This window comes from Erithacus rubecula, assembly GCF_903797595.1.
Source record: "Erithacus rubecula genome assembly, chromosome: 1".
Classification (NCBI taxonomy): Eukaryota; Metazoa; Chordata; class Aves; order Passeriformes; family Muscicapidae; genus Erithacus; species Erithacus rubecula.
In genome coordinates, this window is record NC_136658.1 from 47112420 (window position 1) to 47128961 (window position 16542).

The 16542-nt window shown below is 38.0% G+C and overlaps 1 protein-coding gene across 3 annotated transcripts in view; it reads left to right on the plus strand.

Moving 5' to 3' along the window:
• Positions 1 to 16542, plus strand: part of DOCK9 (dedicator of cytokinesis 9) — a 111175-nt gene that overhangs the window by 9135 nt on the left and 85498 nt on the right. For 2 of the 3 annotated variants that reach the window (XM_079306735.1, XM_079306732.1), the window contains exon 1: positions 8492 to 9100. The exons of the other annotated variant lie outside the window; for it this stretch is intronic. In XM_079306735.1, coding sequence (XP_079162861.1) covers positions 8939 to 9100 — 162 coding nt within the window. In that variant the 5' untranslated portion in view covers positions 8492 to 8938. Of the gene's footprint in view, positions 1 to 8491; positions 9101 to 16542 lie in introns of those variants that run through there. 3 annotated transcript variants of the gene reach the window in all.

Here is a 16542-nt window from a genome sequence, read left to right on the forward strand (position 1 = left end):
ACTTTTCCCCAAACCCAGAGAAAACAAGAGAAACAATGCCAAAATGAAAAAAGTGAGGAAGGTAAACACATAAATGTAGTCACAACAAACCTGAGAAGGAGTAATGGTGATCCATAGCTGCAAGGGTTCAGAGAAGCCTGTAATATAGATCCATCAGTGTAAATAAATAATCCTTAGCTGCAGCTTTGTGTACTTCTGGGTGCTTTTTGATACTCGGGTGTAGCTATTGACTTAAAAAAAAGAAATGGCATGTTGACAGATACTGATCTGGGTTTGGAAATTTGAGGTATAGATGAAACTGTTTTTAATACTTCCAGGTACTCTGTGGGTGGGGAGGAGTTGCTTGTTGAATTCAGAGATAAGACAGGAGCTTATATTTTGACTACTGTAAAATTATTCTCCCAACAGAGAGTGGGAGAGTTTAAATCAGAATAGATAATGCTTGCATAATTTGAAGTAGAGAAAGCATTTAGAGATCAGTTTACATCAGTGCAGGATGTAATAAATTTAACTTGTTATAACAAATTGTATTGTAGTTAATTTCAGGAGCCTGGAATTCAATGTGGCTGAGTTTATAGACGTAAAATTTTGTTTCAGCCTAGAAATCCAGAGCCTCCACTGCCTTTGAATGCTTTAGTTTTAACATAGAGATATATGATCTTGCTACCTTACTTGTTACCCAATGCACAGCTGCTCTTCACAGGCTGAAAGGAGTGCTGAAACATACATGAATGAGAAGGTGGGTGCCCCACAGAAAGAGCTGGGTGTTTTCCATGGAGAGGTAAAGGTCAGTAAGATAGTTCTTGTTCTCATTTTAACAGGTTTGTTAAGAAATCAAAAGTCAAATGGAAATGCTATGGGTATGAACAAACAGAAAAGAGGCTTGAGTTTGAAGGTGATGGAAGGGTTGTCATCCATTTTCCAATTTGGTCATACTCACAGTGCTATTTCACACTCTGTTCTTTAATGTTAATGGTCTTTATATCCCTTAGTTTCAGAAGAAGTCCTGTTCTTCACCAGAACACTGATTCTGACAGGAAATCTGCTTGCCCTTCACTTGATGCCTTTTCAGGCTTGTTAGTAGCCATGCAGGTAACAGACTACAGCCAGGCAATAAAATGGTACAGAACTGAAGCTTTGATAAGACAAGATAAAAAGTGATCTCACCTATCCCTTGTCTCATTTTTCCCAGTACTGTGATGTTGTCAAGTGGTATTTCAGACCAGGTATATTTCTGCCAGGTATATTTGCACCTACTTGCACTGGCACTTATGGGTGCAATGTCATATCTTATTTGGTAGGTGGTTTCCATGAAAATCATAGTAGTATGTTTGTCTTTAAGGGATGTTCAAGGAGGCCACACTCTCACTTTTTGCTAGTCCAAAAGGGATTTTAAGTGTGTTGGTCCTCAAACGTCAGTGAGTTTATAAAGAGCATTCAGGTTAATGAATAGATGACACACATCATAATTATTTGAAGGATGCTATTCTAATTTCCTTCAGAAATTGTCCTGGGATTCTTGCTTGCCAGGCTTTTTATCACTTTGGAGTTATTTCCATGGTATTGTATGGCTTAATATGGGTATTATATTAATTTCTTCCCAGTCAGTGCATACATGATCCAGTAAGTTTTTCCTCACATTAAATATGATATTCCTAATAGGAAAGAAAAATCAAATAGTCATACTGTATGCAAGCTTGCTGATAAAGTTCAAGGGACAATACATCCAGCATAATATTTTGGCAGCAGTTCATCTCCTGTAGGGGAAGTTGGAACTTGTTCCTGGCAGAGCTCAGAACAAAGGAAAGGAGAAAGACCTGAACCTGAATGACCTTGTTAGACAAATTAAATGTAAAAGAAGGATGTCTGAGCCTGAAGTTTCTGCTGCTCTCACCTGAATGCAGTAAGCTTGCTAAAAAACTGGATTTCAATTTTTTTTCTGAGTCTACTGTATTGTTCACTATTGTTTATTCCATCATGGTTTCATCAATGTTTCTCAAATAATATCCTGTAATTACCATCTTGGTTTGTAGCTCTCTAATATAATGATTATTTTCTGTTATGGTTCTTGTATCATTTACTTAAAATCCCAGAATAATCACTTCAGAAAGCTGGAAGTTACGTGACCACTAGATGGAGTCCAGTGAGCATATTTCAATATCAGAAATCCTGTGTTATGACTTGCAGTGTTAAAAGGTGTAGGTGTTTTGTGTCTCATGCTTAGCAATAAATGCTCAGTTATTCAGTTTAGATTGGCTTGGACAACTTCCCAAAGTTCTTTGGCTTGTTCTTGATGTGTGTATCCTCAAGGTATATTTGAGTTAAGTTTGAACTTAAGGCACAGAACTGGCAGATCTCATTGCTCATCTGTGGATCAAAGTGTACTGTTGCTCATGTAATAATGAACCTGTGAGACAGCTGAGCTTTCTGCAGCTCTCAAATATGAAATCTAAAACTATTAGCTAAGATATTTAGCATTTTGCAACTAGCAGGGCTATAAATCTGTGTGCATCTCTCCATCAGCGCCTACGTAATACCTGCCATACGTGTGGGTAAGATTTGAAATAGCATTTCTTAGGTTGCTTCATTTATGCCTCATTTCTCTAAATATATAAAAGGCATAATAGACACAAAAAAATACCTTGTCTAGGTAGGACAGACTAAATCTTGCTCCAATTTTCATGATAATTTCCTTTTACTTTTGATGTTATCTTTGACATTTATGGCATCTTGTATGCATGATAAACTGCCTCTGGTCTTCAGCCTGGTGCTGTACTCAGTATTTCTGTCATGGGAGTTTTTTGTTTCTGTTGGATGAAAATCTCTTCTTAGGGTCTTGCTGAGTACAGATGCTCAGTCAAAATTACTGGGCATTTAACCATGCAGTTCTTGAGACTGCCTCCTGGAGTAACTATACTGGCTTTGTTCTGAAGGATGGAGTTCTCTGGAGCTTTTATCTTTCTCTGTTTCAGTGATGAGTGGCTAGGCTATCCAGTGTACCACCACAGAATCATGGAAATGCGCTGGCTGAAATGCAGATCTCTGGAAGTCTCCTCGTGCAGTCCTCCTGTTCAAAACAGATCTGGTTAGGACAGGTTGCTCAGACACTGACAGTCTGGTTTTAGTATCCATTAAGATGGAAATACTTTAGCCCCGGTAGCTGTCAGTCTTTGTGGTTTGAAAAAAAGTAAATAAATCCTTTTATGCAAATGGAGTATTCTGTGTCTGTTTCCTCTTGTTCTGTGACTGTATCTTCAAGAAGTGTCTGGCTCTTCTCTCTAGCTTCTCATTAGTGTTGCAACAGCCTTAAGATTTCCTTGTAGCCTTCACTTAAGGCTGAACTATACAAGATCTCTTAGATTTTTCTCATATGTGAAACATCATGATGGCCCTCCATTAGACTCAGTCCAATATATCAGTATCTTTCTTGTACTGAGAAGCCTGCTCAGCATGTTCAACTTGCTGTTCAGCAGGATTTCATCCTTACCCACTCATCCAGACCACATCTAGATAACTGGGGTACAAGGATGCTATGGGAGACTGTCAGAAGCATCTTTTGCTAACAATATTCCATGTCCAATGCTATATCCTAGTCCATAGAACCAACCATCACATCACGGAATACAAACAGGCTGGTCTGGCATAGTTTGTCCTTGGTAAATCCATGTGGTCTACTTAGAACTGATACACATCTCTTTATATGTCAAGAAATTGCTTCTAGAAGGGTTGGCATCATAATTTTCCTGGGAACTGGAGTAAATCTGACAAGCTTGTAGTTCTCCATATTCTCCTTACCATTTTGGAGAGCAAATATGAGGGTTACTAAGGATAATCTGTATTCAAACACATCTTCTGCACTAGTCTTGACAAATCAAGTCAAGCTTAAGAATGTTAAGACAAAATAAAACTCACTGTTGTGGCTGCAAAGAAACTTTCAGCATAGTTTCTTCTTTCTGAAAAAACATTACTTCTTGAAGAGAATTACCTGGTAAAACTCTCTTATAAAATCTGCATGCAGCAATCATTGCAGGAATAGTTTTTTGCAAAAGAAACCAGCACCTGAACTTTCTGGTCCTATGAACACTCCTATTAAGCATGAAGTGCTTTATGTACAATTCTTTTTAGTCTTGCAGGGCTATTGGATCTTCAGGTCTTTTCTGAAGCACAGCTTTTTTAGGCAGAAGCAAGTATGTTGACTTTGAAATACTATCATTGGATTGTTAAGACACTCCAAAAATGCCAAGTGATGTTGGTTTTCAGCCCTGGACTGAGGAGACTCTAGGGCCCCATCTCTAGTGTTCTGAGCCAATACCCAGGCAGCTGCCAGATGAGAGGTAGTGCTCCACCTACAAATACCTTCATGTTTTGTGAAAAGCAGAATTCAGTCAGGATGTGTTAAGATCTCTAAGAAACCAGACATTCAGTCATGTCTAGATGGCATTAGTTTGGGCATTTGAAATGTCATGGACAGCTTTGTAGGTCAAAATACAAGTACCTGCTTCTAATGTTTCAAGAGATGAAGGATATTTTTGTGGCTCTTATGCTAGGACTTAGGTGCTTGAATCCTCCCTGAAGTATGTTCTCTTGCAGGTATGGGGTTGTATCTTTATGAAGTGTTTTCCTTTAGTAGTGGCGTTTCTGAATATAGAAGCATGTTTTGTAGCAGCCCTTTCAATTGCAAGGTCTCCCTGGTTTGATCTCTATCCTCTTAACTGTTCAGTTTCTGTATAGGAGTCTGAGCTCTTATTTTGATAGTAAGAATTTTATAGGATGAGCTGAAGATTTTATTTCAATCCAGGTTGATTCCCTAACCTTCATATATGTTAAACATTGCCAAATGGAAACTTGTAAACATTGTTTAGAACTCTCTGATTGCTAACACACATTTAATTTGTACCTGTATCATTATGCTTTCTTGGTAGTCATTTGGTTGTCAAAAGATTGCTTAACATGTTGATTTGAAATCCTCTACTTCCCAAGTGCAAAGTGATTATTAGTAATTTACTGTAATCAGAGGAGTGGTTAGGCCCTTAAAACAATTTTGGTTTTTGGAAGGAAACTAGAACTTCTGTATTACTTTTCCGAAAGAGCATGTCTCAAAAATAAATGATTCTGGAGCTAACACAGCTAATTAATTTTTTTGGCCTTGTGGTGCAATCGGTGCAGATTGAATATAGTATATGGCAGGGAGGATCTTGTTGTTTCCCATATAAATGAGTGGTTTGGCTCAAACAGCTGGTAAGTGTGCTTGCTTTCTGGTGTAGACCCTTTTTCATAAACCAGTAGAAGACAGGCATTAGTGCTGTCTCCTCCCTATAGCCTTATGTTGCTCCCCTCCACTCTCTGCCTTATGAAAAAAGACATTTCCATAACCCAGGCTCGGCTAAAGACAGTTTGCAATGGGTAGTTTGCTGCTCATATGTACAGTCTGGGCTTATTCATATATTGATTTGTTCTGCTTTGGTATTTTTACCATTGGATTAAGACTTTTACCTGCCTTAGGCTATCTTTCAGCTCTTTTCAGTGGGCAAAGTGCTGTCAGACCTTTGTAAGAATTCTTCCAGCCTCCCATTTGTCCTGGTCCTGGTGAGGACAGGGCTAATATTTGCAGTAACTGGGAGGAGGCATAGCTAGTTCCCAGAGGAACTCTGGAACCCTGATGCCATTTTCTCGGGACAGGGGTCTCTTGAATGAGGGTAGTGTGATGATTGTTCTGGTATTACCGGGGTACATATGAGTAATTGTGTGAATCATTCACCTCTTTCTTTTACACTGTTATTAGTATTGCTGCTGTTACTGTGATTTCTTATTTAATTGTTGTTTCCAGTAAATTGTTCTAATCTCAGCCTGTGATCTTCACCTTTTGTGCCTCCAGTTCTCTTCTCCAGCCACCCACAAGGTGGAAGAGTGGGGGCAGTGAATGAGAGGCACATGGTTTCGAGTGTTTCAATGGGAATGCTGCATTGGGGAATACCTTTACCTAAACCATGACATCATTTCACTTTGAGATGTGATACTGAAGTGAATAATATCACACTGTGCCACATTGCTGCCTGGATGGTCACTGCTTGTGCAGTGTAGTTGCTCGTTACAGTTCAAGGAATCTCCTTCATGAAGATGGAAACTTGTACTTTGCACCAAATTAATAAGAAGTCTGCTTGTTGGCAGACTTCTTTGCATTGAATACTATTCAGATTTCTCCTGCTCCCTGTGGTCCCTGTGGCCAACTCCTGGCCCTTCACTGCACTATTCCCAAAAATCACACCATGTGCCTGAGGACAAATGCTTCTTGAGCTCTGTCAGGCTAGTGCTGTGGCCACTTTCCTGGAGATCCTGTTCCAGTGCCCAACCACCCTCTGGATGAAGAATCTTTTCCTGATATCCAACCCAAACCTCCCCTGAACACAACTTCAGGCCATTCCTTCAGTCCTGTCACTGTCACCACAGAGAAATCAGTGCCTGCCCTACCCCTGGTGAGGAAGTTGTAGACTGTGGTGAGGATGCTTTTCATGGTGGTGTTACCATCGTGTTCATACATGTCAATTTAAGTTGCTGCTTCTAAAATACTGTAGAAACATGATGGTAAATTTATTCAATATATAGTTGGAAGTAATTTTCTCTTAATTGGTTTTGAATTAGAGCACCTCCCAGGTCATTTCCAGCCTGAGTAAGAATATGATGTTTGTCTTTTCAAATTAAATTTTGTCTTCCTGTTTCTCCATAACCTCCTAGTATTTTACAAGTAAGGTAATTTTCTAGACATTTGGAGGAACTGTCTAGTGCGTGATAACTTGTTATTAACTGGCCTGTTTTTCTCACACTCTCTTAAGGCATAAGCTACTTTATATATATATATATATATACACATATATATATATTTTTTTTTTTTTTTTGCTAGAGACATTTGCTATTATGAAGCCTTTGAAATTACATGGAAAACCCTCTAAAATAATGCTTTCTTTTAATGATTTCTTAACTTTTGATACCATGTTTGTAACCTGAACTTTGTCAGGTCTCTCTAACCCTACATTTCAGATGGGAATGAAGTGGGCTTGTGCACAGAAGCAGTTAACTTTAATGTATTTTTGGGGAATGCCTTCTGTGGTAATTCCCATGACTGCTTTCCCTTGCATATTTGCAAGGATGTCTTTATTCAGCCTTAGTGAATGGAGCATTTCCCTGACTGACCTACTTCTTTTCAAAGAGGGTGGGACAGGTAGGGAGACATGGCTGTACAAGGTTCGTGGTTATGTATGAAGTATCTCTGTTCTTCAAAGTAGAATTTATGCCAAATTCTTCACCATGACCTTCTTTGTTCTCCCTCATGATAAAACTATTCATTATTAGCAGAACTGCCTTAAAACAATTGGTATTTCTCCCAGTACGAGAAGTGATCTAACTTCTGCCTTTGTGAATGTGGGACTGGCTGGAACTACTTGGATCACTGTCAATTATTGTTGGGTTTTTGGTTTTTTTTATTGATATGTCTGCATGTTATTATGCTTTATCTAGGTTAGAAATGTAATGAGAAGCACATTGACATCTATTAGCTAGACTGATGTTAGGAAAAAATGCTATTAAGTATGAAATATTTCTTGTGAATTATCATAGCTTGCAGATATTTCCTTGATAAGAAATTTGCATGGGGACAAATCTGTGGCTGACATATTGAATCTGTTTATTCCCTCCCTCTATGCTTTTAATTTAGCTTGTTTTAACTCCACTGCAACAGTTGTGATTTTGTAAAATCACTTTTTCATCCAGTTTTACAATTTGGTAAGTAAATAAGTAAATACATCCCAGTGCTTTCAGTTTAGCAGAAATATAATACTGACCAGCACTTTCTGACAGGGTGATATGGCACTCTTGTGGATGTGGATTGGAACAGTTATTTTTTGCAAATTGCTTGCCTTTAAAAGTAGTTTTAAAAATTTAGCATTTCTTCTCAGTGTCAGTTAAAGATATTTATGTACTTGTGCAACAGATATTGGAAGCAGTGTCCTGTAGTGATAAATTCAGTCAGTACAGGTATGAATCATTATAAAACCAAGAAATGTATTTTAAATTTCATTCTATATTTTTGTTTTAGAGGTGGATGTTGATCTGAACTAGATAGCATTATTTTTCCCCCATTTTATGACTATTGGTTATTTGCAATCAAGGACTAATAGATTCAGCTTTTGGCAGGTGGGAATTGACAGAACACTTTGCATGCAAGAAAGGGTAAAGTGAAGACAGTCTTCAGCTCCCTTGTGGTTTGCCTGAACTGATAATAGCATGCTCTGACATACAGATATGATTGCAAGAAGTGTGTATAGCATGCTGTGTTCTTTGCGTAGCAGCAGTGATTTAAGAATTTCCTCATATTTTCAGTTTTCTATACTGAAGCTTTTTGTTTCAGACATTAAAAAGCACATATAGGTCAAGTAAAGAAGTGTTTGCCAGTACGAACTCTGTGCTGTGCATTCTGGGAGACTGCTTTTCTTGCAGCAGATGAGGATTCTTTGTGGCTGGCAGCAGAAACTGCAGCAGTATCTTTGCAGTTTCCTTTCATCTTTGATTGTGTTCTGAGGATCTCTGAATATAGGAGCTCTTTCCATAACCCCTTGGAATATCATTTCATCTCTGTGGTGGAGTACAGCACATGCTGAAACCCTCCTATCTTCTACAGCTGAGGTATCCTTTGCTTTCCATCGCCCTCTGATTTTTTGTCTTCAGCGGCTGGATTTTTGGCAGTATTTGGCTTAAGCAAATAGGATTACATTTCAGTAGCTGATGGTTTCTAGTCGAGGAAGATATTAAATGTGGGACATAATGAGGATTGTACAAAGAATTATTTCTGCAAAGCACAGGAAAATTACTCGAGTCGAGCAACGGAAGAAGACATTCTGCAAATGCAATCAGGGCTGCTAGAAATGCAAAATTCAACAGATTGGGAATGGGTTGCACGACAAGTGTGATTCTGTTTAAAGGCATTCGTACGGTTTTTGAGAGAAACTGTGGTTATATATGCAAACAGCAAGGGGAAAACAATGCCCTTGAATACACAGCATTCAGCTTGCCAGATGAAGATTCAGAAATACTGATTCATTCATTCCTGGTAAATAAAAACTTGTTTCATTAATAATTTTATGTGGTAATTGAAAGCTAAACTAAAACCAGAATAGCATGCTTATTTAACATCTGCTATGTACAGACATGGATATGTATCTTGTCCTGATGTAGGATGTTAGTGCATGCATGTGGCATGTTATGTATGTGTGCATGCAGCTGTAATGTTAAAGCTTAAGATTCATATTCCTTATATCATTTGGATTTGTATTGATAGCTCTGAAGAGTTTCCGCTCTGTAATTGTTAGAGAACATTGTCTGCTGTTAAATCTTTTTAAACATACTCTTGGAATGTATTTAGCACTTGGACTGAGGAACAACTGATCATTATGTTATTTGAAAAAACTAAGGAAGGCATTGTTGAGGAAACAGTAACCCATCATTTAAGGTTTATTTTTTTTCTTACGGATTTGAGTGTATTTTTTTTCTCTGAAACCATTTAACTGTTCCATTTCTGTTTAACTTACTGAAAGGGATACAGGAGCATTCTAGAAGGAAACAAAAATTGTTAAGGAGGGAAATAACTGTTTCCTGAACCTACTTTGCTCTCAAAGGCTTTTTAGGTGTTTCCTGATGTAAAGAAACCAGGCTTTAAGGTGAGATGTGGTCTTTGTACCCCCCAGGTTAATGACGTGTTTGTGCGTCAGGTGTATTACTTTTAGGCTTGAGGGGGTGGAATTGCAAGAGCTAACTAATGTGCATAGCTTGCTTCACAATTGTGCTAGTTAAGGATTTAAATATTAATTCAAACCAATTTGAGTCTGCTGCTAATTGCTTTGTCACTGGCTCAGTAGTTGGGATGAGAGGGGCGTGGTACACTGAAATAGCTGGACAGATTTTGAGCTTGTTATCTCGCTGGCATACCCATGCTGTGCAATTGCAGCTATGGAAAGTCTCTAGAAATTTCATAAAGCTTTGTGCTGTTCAGGTCCTTTTTTGATGAACTGAAATTTAAGGGAAAAAAGGGTGTGTGGTTACATATGTGTGTGAATCTGTCTGTATGCATGTGTGTATATGCATGCACACATATATGTATATTTCTATACATGGATACACACACAAGCTTCTAGGAGACAGTACAGAATAATCTGAACTGTCCTCAGCTCCTGAAAATAATTTATAGTATGTATATTACCCTTCATAATAGCATTTCATTTGCTTAATATGGTTTGATATTACAAATAAAATGGCTTCCTCTGGGTATTACAAGCTTTTTTACACTGTTAGCCATTTTTAAGTTAGCCTCTTACAGAATATTGTTAGAAATTTGTTCAATTCTGTCTAATGAATACTTTCAATAACTTGGGTAACCCATTGAATTTAAGACCTAACACTCTTACTGGCCTGGAATTCTACATATAGTTGAGTGAATGAGTGAAGAAATACTTATTTTTTTTAGTGGAATATGACTTCCTATGACTTGGAGTGTGCAGTGACATCTTTTTATATATATTGCTTCTTTTTTTCATGTGGTACTGTTCCAGCAATAATTTTTCTTTAATTTAGTCCTACAGAATTGGTACAGACTGGCAAGATTAAGCACAAAATGTGCTTATCTGCCATTTATAACTGAAGTTCCACATCTGTCTCTTAGGGGGTTGGATTTTTTCCAGCTCCAAAACTACTAGATGCTTCTAATTTTTTTTTTTTTTTTTTAATTCCTATATAGCTTTGTTAGCTTGGTTTAACTGGAAGTAGTGGATTAAAATAAGATATTTTTCCAGGAAAAATACCTGAAGTTTGGTACAGAAGAGTGTGTGGAATCAAGGAGTCAGAATGATTTCCTGTTCACTGTACTGGACCAGTGTAGTCCATAAGAATAAAAGTCAGGGTTTTACAAGAAAAATGTAGGTCTTTGTTTAAAGGTCATGTTCTTGATAATCAGAGCTGGCACTGGCTGTTGCCTTCTTAGGTGTTGTCTGAGACTGGGGAGCAGTTGCTACAGATTTAGCCATGAAGATTGGGAAATGGGATTATCTGAAGAATGGGAAGAAGGGGAAAGATACTGCGATCCTGGCAACAGTGACAAGTGATTTTATGTAACTCGTTGAAGTATATAAGACATATATCTCTTAGATTACATGTCTGTACTCTTTGCTGTGAAAGCTATCTTGTCTAGCTCTTTCCCTTCTGAAGTGGGGAGGCTTGCTGGGGGAGGAATTATGTTGTTCCTCATTGAGAAGCTTTGCATGGAAGTGAAGCCTCCAGGAATCTCATCTCTGCAGAGAACCTGTATGGCCCAGACCAAAAGAGTGACACCAAAAGCAGCATCACTTGCTTGTGTTGTTTCTTATTTTGGTGATTGTTGCAGCAGATGCAGGTGGGTGTGTGGTTTCACCTCTTTGTCTGTGCAGTAATGCATACCTGAGCTGTGGTGTCTTAGCTCAGCCTGTTTGGCTGTACCTCCTGTCAGGTCTGATTAGCCACTTTGGATCAAATATCTCCTGATACAGAACTATTGTCAAAACACCAGTGAATTTCAGGGAGTCTTTTTATTTGACAACACATTGGTCCTGTTGTAAAACCAGTATTGAAAACCTGGAAATTTCCAGCGAATAGGAAACTCTCAGGAAGTCACTTCCCTTAAAGGAAAAATCACCTCCTCTGAGAAGAAAGTAAGAAGGCAGAAGAAGTTGATTTACCATATGGTTTTCTTATTTACCCTTTAACTTAGATGTCAGGAGGTTAAATCTAAAGTCTAGTTAAATCTAATTACTGTTTTATCTTAAGAGGGCTTGCTCTTTTAATTGTTTGAAGGAAAGATGAAATAAAGCCCATGTGAGAATTTCTTCTCAGGAGTACAGTTTATTTCTGTCCGTCTCATGTCATTCACAGTTACAATGAAAATGAAAAATGAAATCTTAGCTTCAGGAACATTTCTAACCTATCACTTTGTATTGCTAGAACACAGGATCTTGTGGTGTCTTCAGGTTCACATGGATAAGGATCTTTATTTTAATTAGAGATAAATTTAGTTTGAGATGCTGTTAAAAGTTGCATCAAATTTAATGAAATCATATTTCCCCCAAATGCCTATCTTGGGCATATTTATTTTTGGCAAGTGTTAAGAAAACATTTTAATGTGCTTAATTTTGTAGTAAGTTGAAGGATTTAGTTTCATAATACTAGCTTGGATGCTTATCTACTTTGCATAATATGTCTTAATTTTCCTGTGGTTTTTTTCTCATTTTCAGAATGATGTTGCATGTTATTTATTTTTATTTTAAAATTCTTCTCTTTTTTTTAACATTATCTCAGAGTCAAATGTTAATGTACAAGTTAAGTCCTAAACAGCTGTTTTGTGTCATTGACAAAGGTGGAAAATGAGCAAGGGAGAATGGCGTGGTGATAATAGAACTAGCAAAATTTAAAAAGTTTGAGGCTTTCTAACAAGCCCCTGGAAATATTCAGTGGTGGAAGAAGCTGGAGTGATTGGGCTACAAGCACCTGTGGAAGAGCTAGAAAATTCTGAAGTGAGAGATTGGGCTGAAAGGCATTAACTTTTTTTTTTTTTTTTTTAATATATATTTGTCTGAAAATTGCAGAAAACTACTCCATTTTTTTCCATGCTTGAAATCCTTTCTGCTCAGTTTGCTTCTAATGGCCTATTCAGCTCTGCCATTTTTCTCATTAAGCTTTAGAACCTTGTAGTTTGGTAAATGTACTTAAGGTAGTATGGTAGCTGTAGATTGTGCAAGATGGGGCCTAATAATTTTAAGTAGTTTTAAAATTTGTTAAAATTTGGAAAATATCTGTTACTTAAATTGTGCTTACACAGTTTCTCAGAAGAAATGTGGGACATTTTGAAATAGTACCTGAACAGCTTTTAATAGGGTAGATTTAGGTTTTGGCTGGAAACAGAACCTGCTATGTTTTAGCAGCTGCAGTGTCTTAGTCTGTGTCACCATTTGACTTGACAGCAGCATCATCATTAGGTGTTCCTGAGTTTTTTGGTGCCTGCTTTTCCTGTGCTGCTCATGAGTCATTTGGTTTATTAATAAACTTTGACATCTCTAAGATACACCAAAGTCTGGGCATGTGGGAAGATTGACTATTGACGGCAGTGAGCTACATCATTCTGGAAATAATTCCATGGAAGACATTCAAGTTGCAGATATTTTGATTTCAAAATAAACTGTGTATATATATATATATATATATATATATAAAATTTAGAATAAAAAAGATTCTCCTTAATTTATGTTTTGTTTTAAATTAATCTTAAAGCCTTCATTTACTAAACAGCTTATATTAAGGTGTGTTCTTGCTGTCTGAAATTTGTAAATTAATATCAACTTGTTTATATGAGGTAGAAAGGTTTAGTAGAAATAAAGTAGAATTATGAAAAGGGAGAGAGTTCTAAGGAAGTAATTGTGCTGAGTAATGGAAGTTGTTTTATTCTAATATGCTCAAAGAGCTTATGCAGCAGTTCTGTAATGGTGTGCAGACAATTTCTATGGGTTAGTCTGTTGTTGCACTCTCATAACTTGCTTCAACTTGTAACTGTATTACGAGTGGCTTTTATTCATCAGCAACAGGAGCATTAGGCTTCATTAGGCCACTTAATGAGGAAGAAAGAGATATGTATGAGTACAGCATCTAACTGTGGCATGGGGTTTTTCCATGGGTCACTTGAATTAGAACACTTATTTTATCTCCTTTCATCTTGCTGCTCTGGCTGAATAAAAACCTGGCATCTGATGTGCTGACTTGTAGTTTTGGCTAAATCTCCTGATGGTTTCCGTAGACTTCTTTTGTTTTGACCTTTCATTAGATTCCTTTGGGAAGAATGCTCAAATGTCCATCTCCTCATATCCCTCTGCCCTCTCATCAGGGGAAATTGCAGCACATATTCACCAACCACGTGGTACCTACATCAAATACACGCCTTTGAAAGATGCATGAGAGGACTACCAGAAACAGATTGGCAAGTACTCAGTGCACTGGCATGAGGAAGATAAGATTAAGCATTTTATCTTCAGGAAAAAAATCTTTAGGATTTTATCTGAGGATAAGATCAGGATAGTTGGTCAAGTATACATGCATAAGCCATTGTACATCCATGACAATATATGCACAGCACACTAGCACAGAAAGATATCCAACCCAAAAATATGGCACTAGTTTGCATCCAGGTGGAAAACGTATTCCCTTTGAATGTAGCAGAAGGGTGTCTTGTGCTGAATGAAGTCAAAATGTGTTGAGCTAAAAAAGCCCCAAGGAACAACACAACCCCATCCCACAAACAATCACCAACCAAACAAAAAAACCCTAACTGCCTCAAAAGATCCCCAAACCACCCTAAAAACTCTGTTAAAAGAAACCTTCTGAAAGCCCCCTGTGAAGATTTATATGGGTTTAAGGAATGAGAAGACTTCTGTGGTGGAGAAGCTGCACAGTTGGGACTTTTAAGACCAGAAGCTGGACTTAATAAGCATACAGAAAGGAGTTCACATCTCTACTCCTCTTGTTTAATACTTCTATCCACTTGCTTTAGGAACAGCCTGAAGTGCTCATTTGATTGATCTATATATAGATGTAGGTACCCTATTCTAATTAAATGCAATTAAAGAATTCATAGAGTCATGGAGTTGTTTGGTTTGGAAGGGACACCTTCCACTAGCAGGTTGTTCAGAGCCCCATCCAACCTGGCCTTGCACACCTGCAGGCATGGAGCATCCAGACTTGCCTGGGCAACCTGTGCCAGTGCCTCACCACTAGTGAATTTCTTGCTAATATTTCACCTGAACCAGCCCTACTTCAGTTTAAAACACATTTCCCCTTGTCCTATCACTACAGGTTCTTCAAAAAGTTGGTCTCCAGCTCTTTCATTGGCCCCCTTCAGGTACTGGAAGGCTGCTCCAAGGTCTCCCTGGAGCCTTCTCTTCTCCAGGCTGAACAACCCCAGCTCTCTAAGCCTGTCAGAGGTGTTTCAGCACTGTGGCCCTCCTCTGCACCCACTCAACAGGTGGCTCTTGTGCTAAAGACCTGAAGCTGGGAACCACCTGCTAACTCTTGCAATGTTCTTAAAACTCCCCAGTGGGAAGTCAAGACACTTCTGTATTTTGGTTGAGGGGCAGACAAAAGTGCACCCTGTCTTCAGCCTGAGGAGAAAGGTGAATTAGCACTCTCCTCTAGGAGCAAATTGTTCTTGGAAAAAGTAATGTAATATTGGTGCTACAGTGGGAAGACACATCCTCCCCCAGGTTGCTTGGCACAGAACTACTTGCATTTGAGAGATGGGCATGTGATCCACTTTTTGTGTGTCTGTTCTTTCATGTTTGTTTCTGATAGTCGTAAGGTCCTGTCCAGTTAGGAAAAAGCCATCTTTAATCCCATACTGTTCTCACAGTCAGTCTGCTTGTGTATGTCCTGTCTGTAAGGACATAAGTCAGAACCATAGTTTATTCAGAAAGGCATTTTTAATCTTGAAATCTCTTATACTAAACTCTGCTGTCTTGTTTTCTTTAATTTTTTTTCCCCTGGGAACTTAAGGAAGTCCAGTTTTGCCCAAAAACAGATTCCTGCTAAGATGGTATGAAATTAATTGCATCACAAGTTGATACTTCATAGATAATGGTATGCAGATATGTGACATGGACAAAAGCAAATCTGTATTTTGTTTAGCTCTGCTGTGATTTTACACTTGTTTTGGTTTTTATTTGTCATAGTGTAAGAGTGTCCAAACTAAGCTATTGTATCATGAGATATGCCATGTTTGTGTTGACAACTTTAGCCAAATTCTTATTCTGTGAAATAAAACTTTTAAAAGTGCCTTATGCAGAATCACTATGGATCCAATAGAGACATTCACTGGAAGAATCATTTAACTTTATAGTGATACTAAAAGAAAGGGGTTTTTTATTCCAGGTTCTTGAGTGGTTCAGAATTGTACAAGGTGTTACCTTTTCTCATTGATGCAATCTACTCATGATTGAGATCTCTTCTATGTTGTATCTCAGTGTCTCTGTCCTATCTAGGCTACTTCTCTCCCTAAAAATAATGTTTTGAGAGTAATTTTACCTGCAGTGCAAAATTTAAGATTGTATAGTTCATACTGATTTAGAGATACCCCTACAAAGAGGAGTTGTTGTTCTCCCTGTTACAAAATAGGCTTATTTCTTGCTTTGCCAAAGAAAGTGAACATTAAAAGTTGCATTATGTGTAGCACGCTTGTGTCTGTTTTACACATTTTCTTTTCTCATTCCTGTTTCCAGTTGAGAATGTTCTCTTTATTGGTGGGACTGCAAATTACACATTTACAGTGTTTGCCATAGAAGGAGTCTTCCTGAGTTTTGTATAACTTTTTCTGTTTCATCTGAGTGTAGTGTGGGTGGCATGGAATTGCCAGGTGAATTGCATGCTGCATTCCATCTGCTATCAGGCTTTTTCTTGAACTTGTGATATGTTCTTCCAGGGAAGCACTTATCT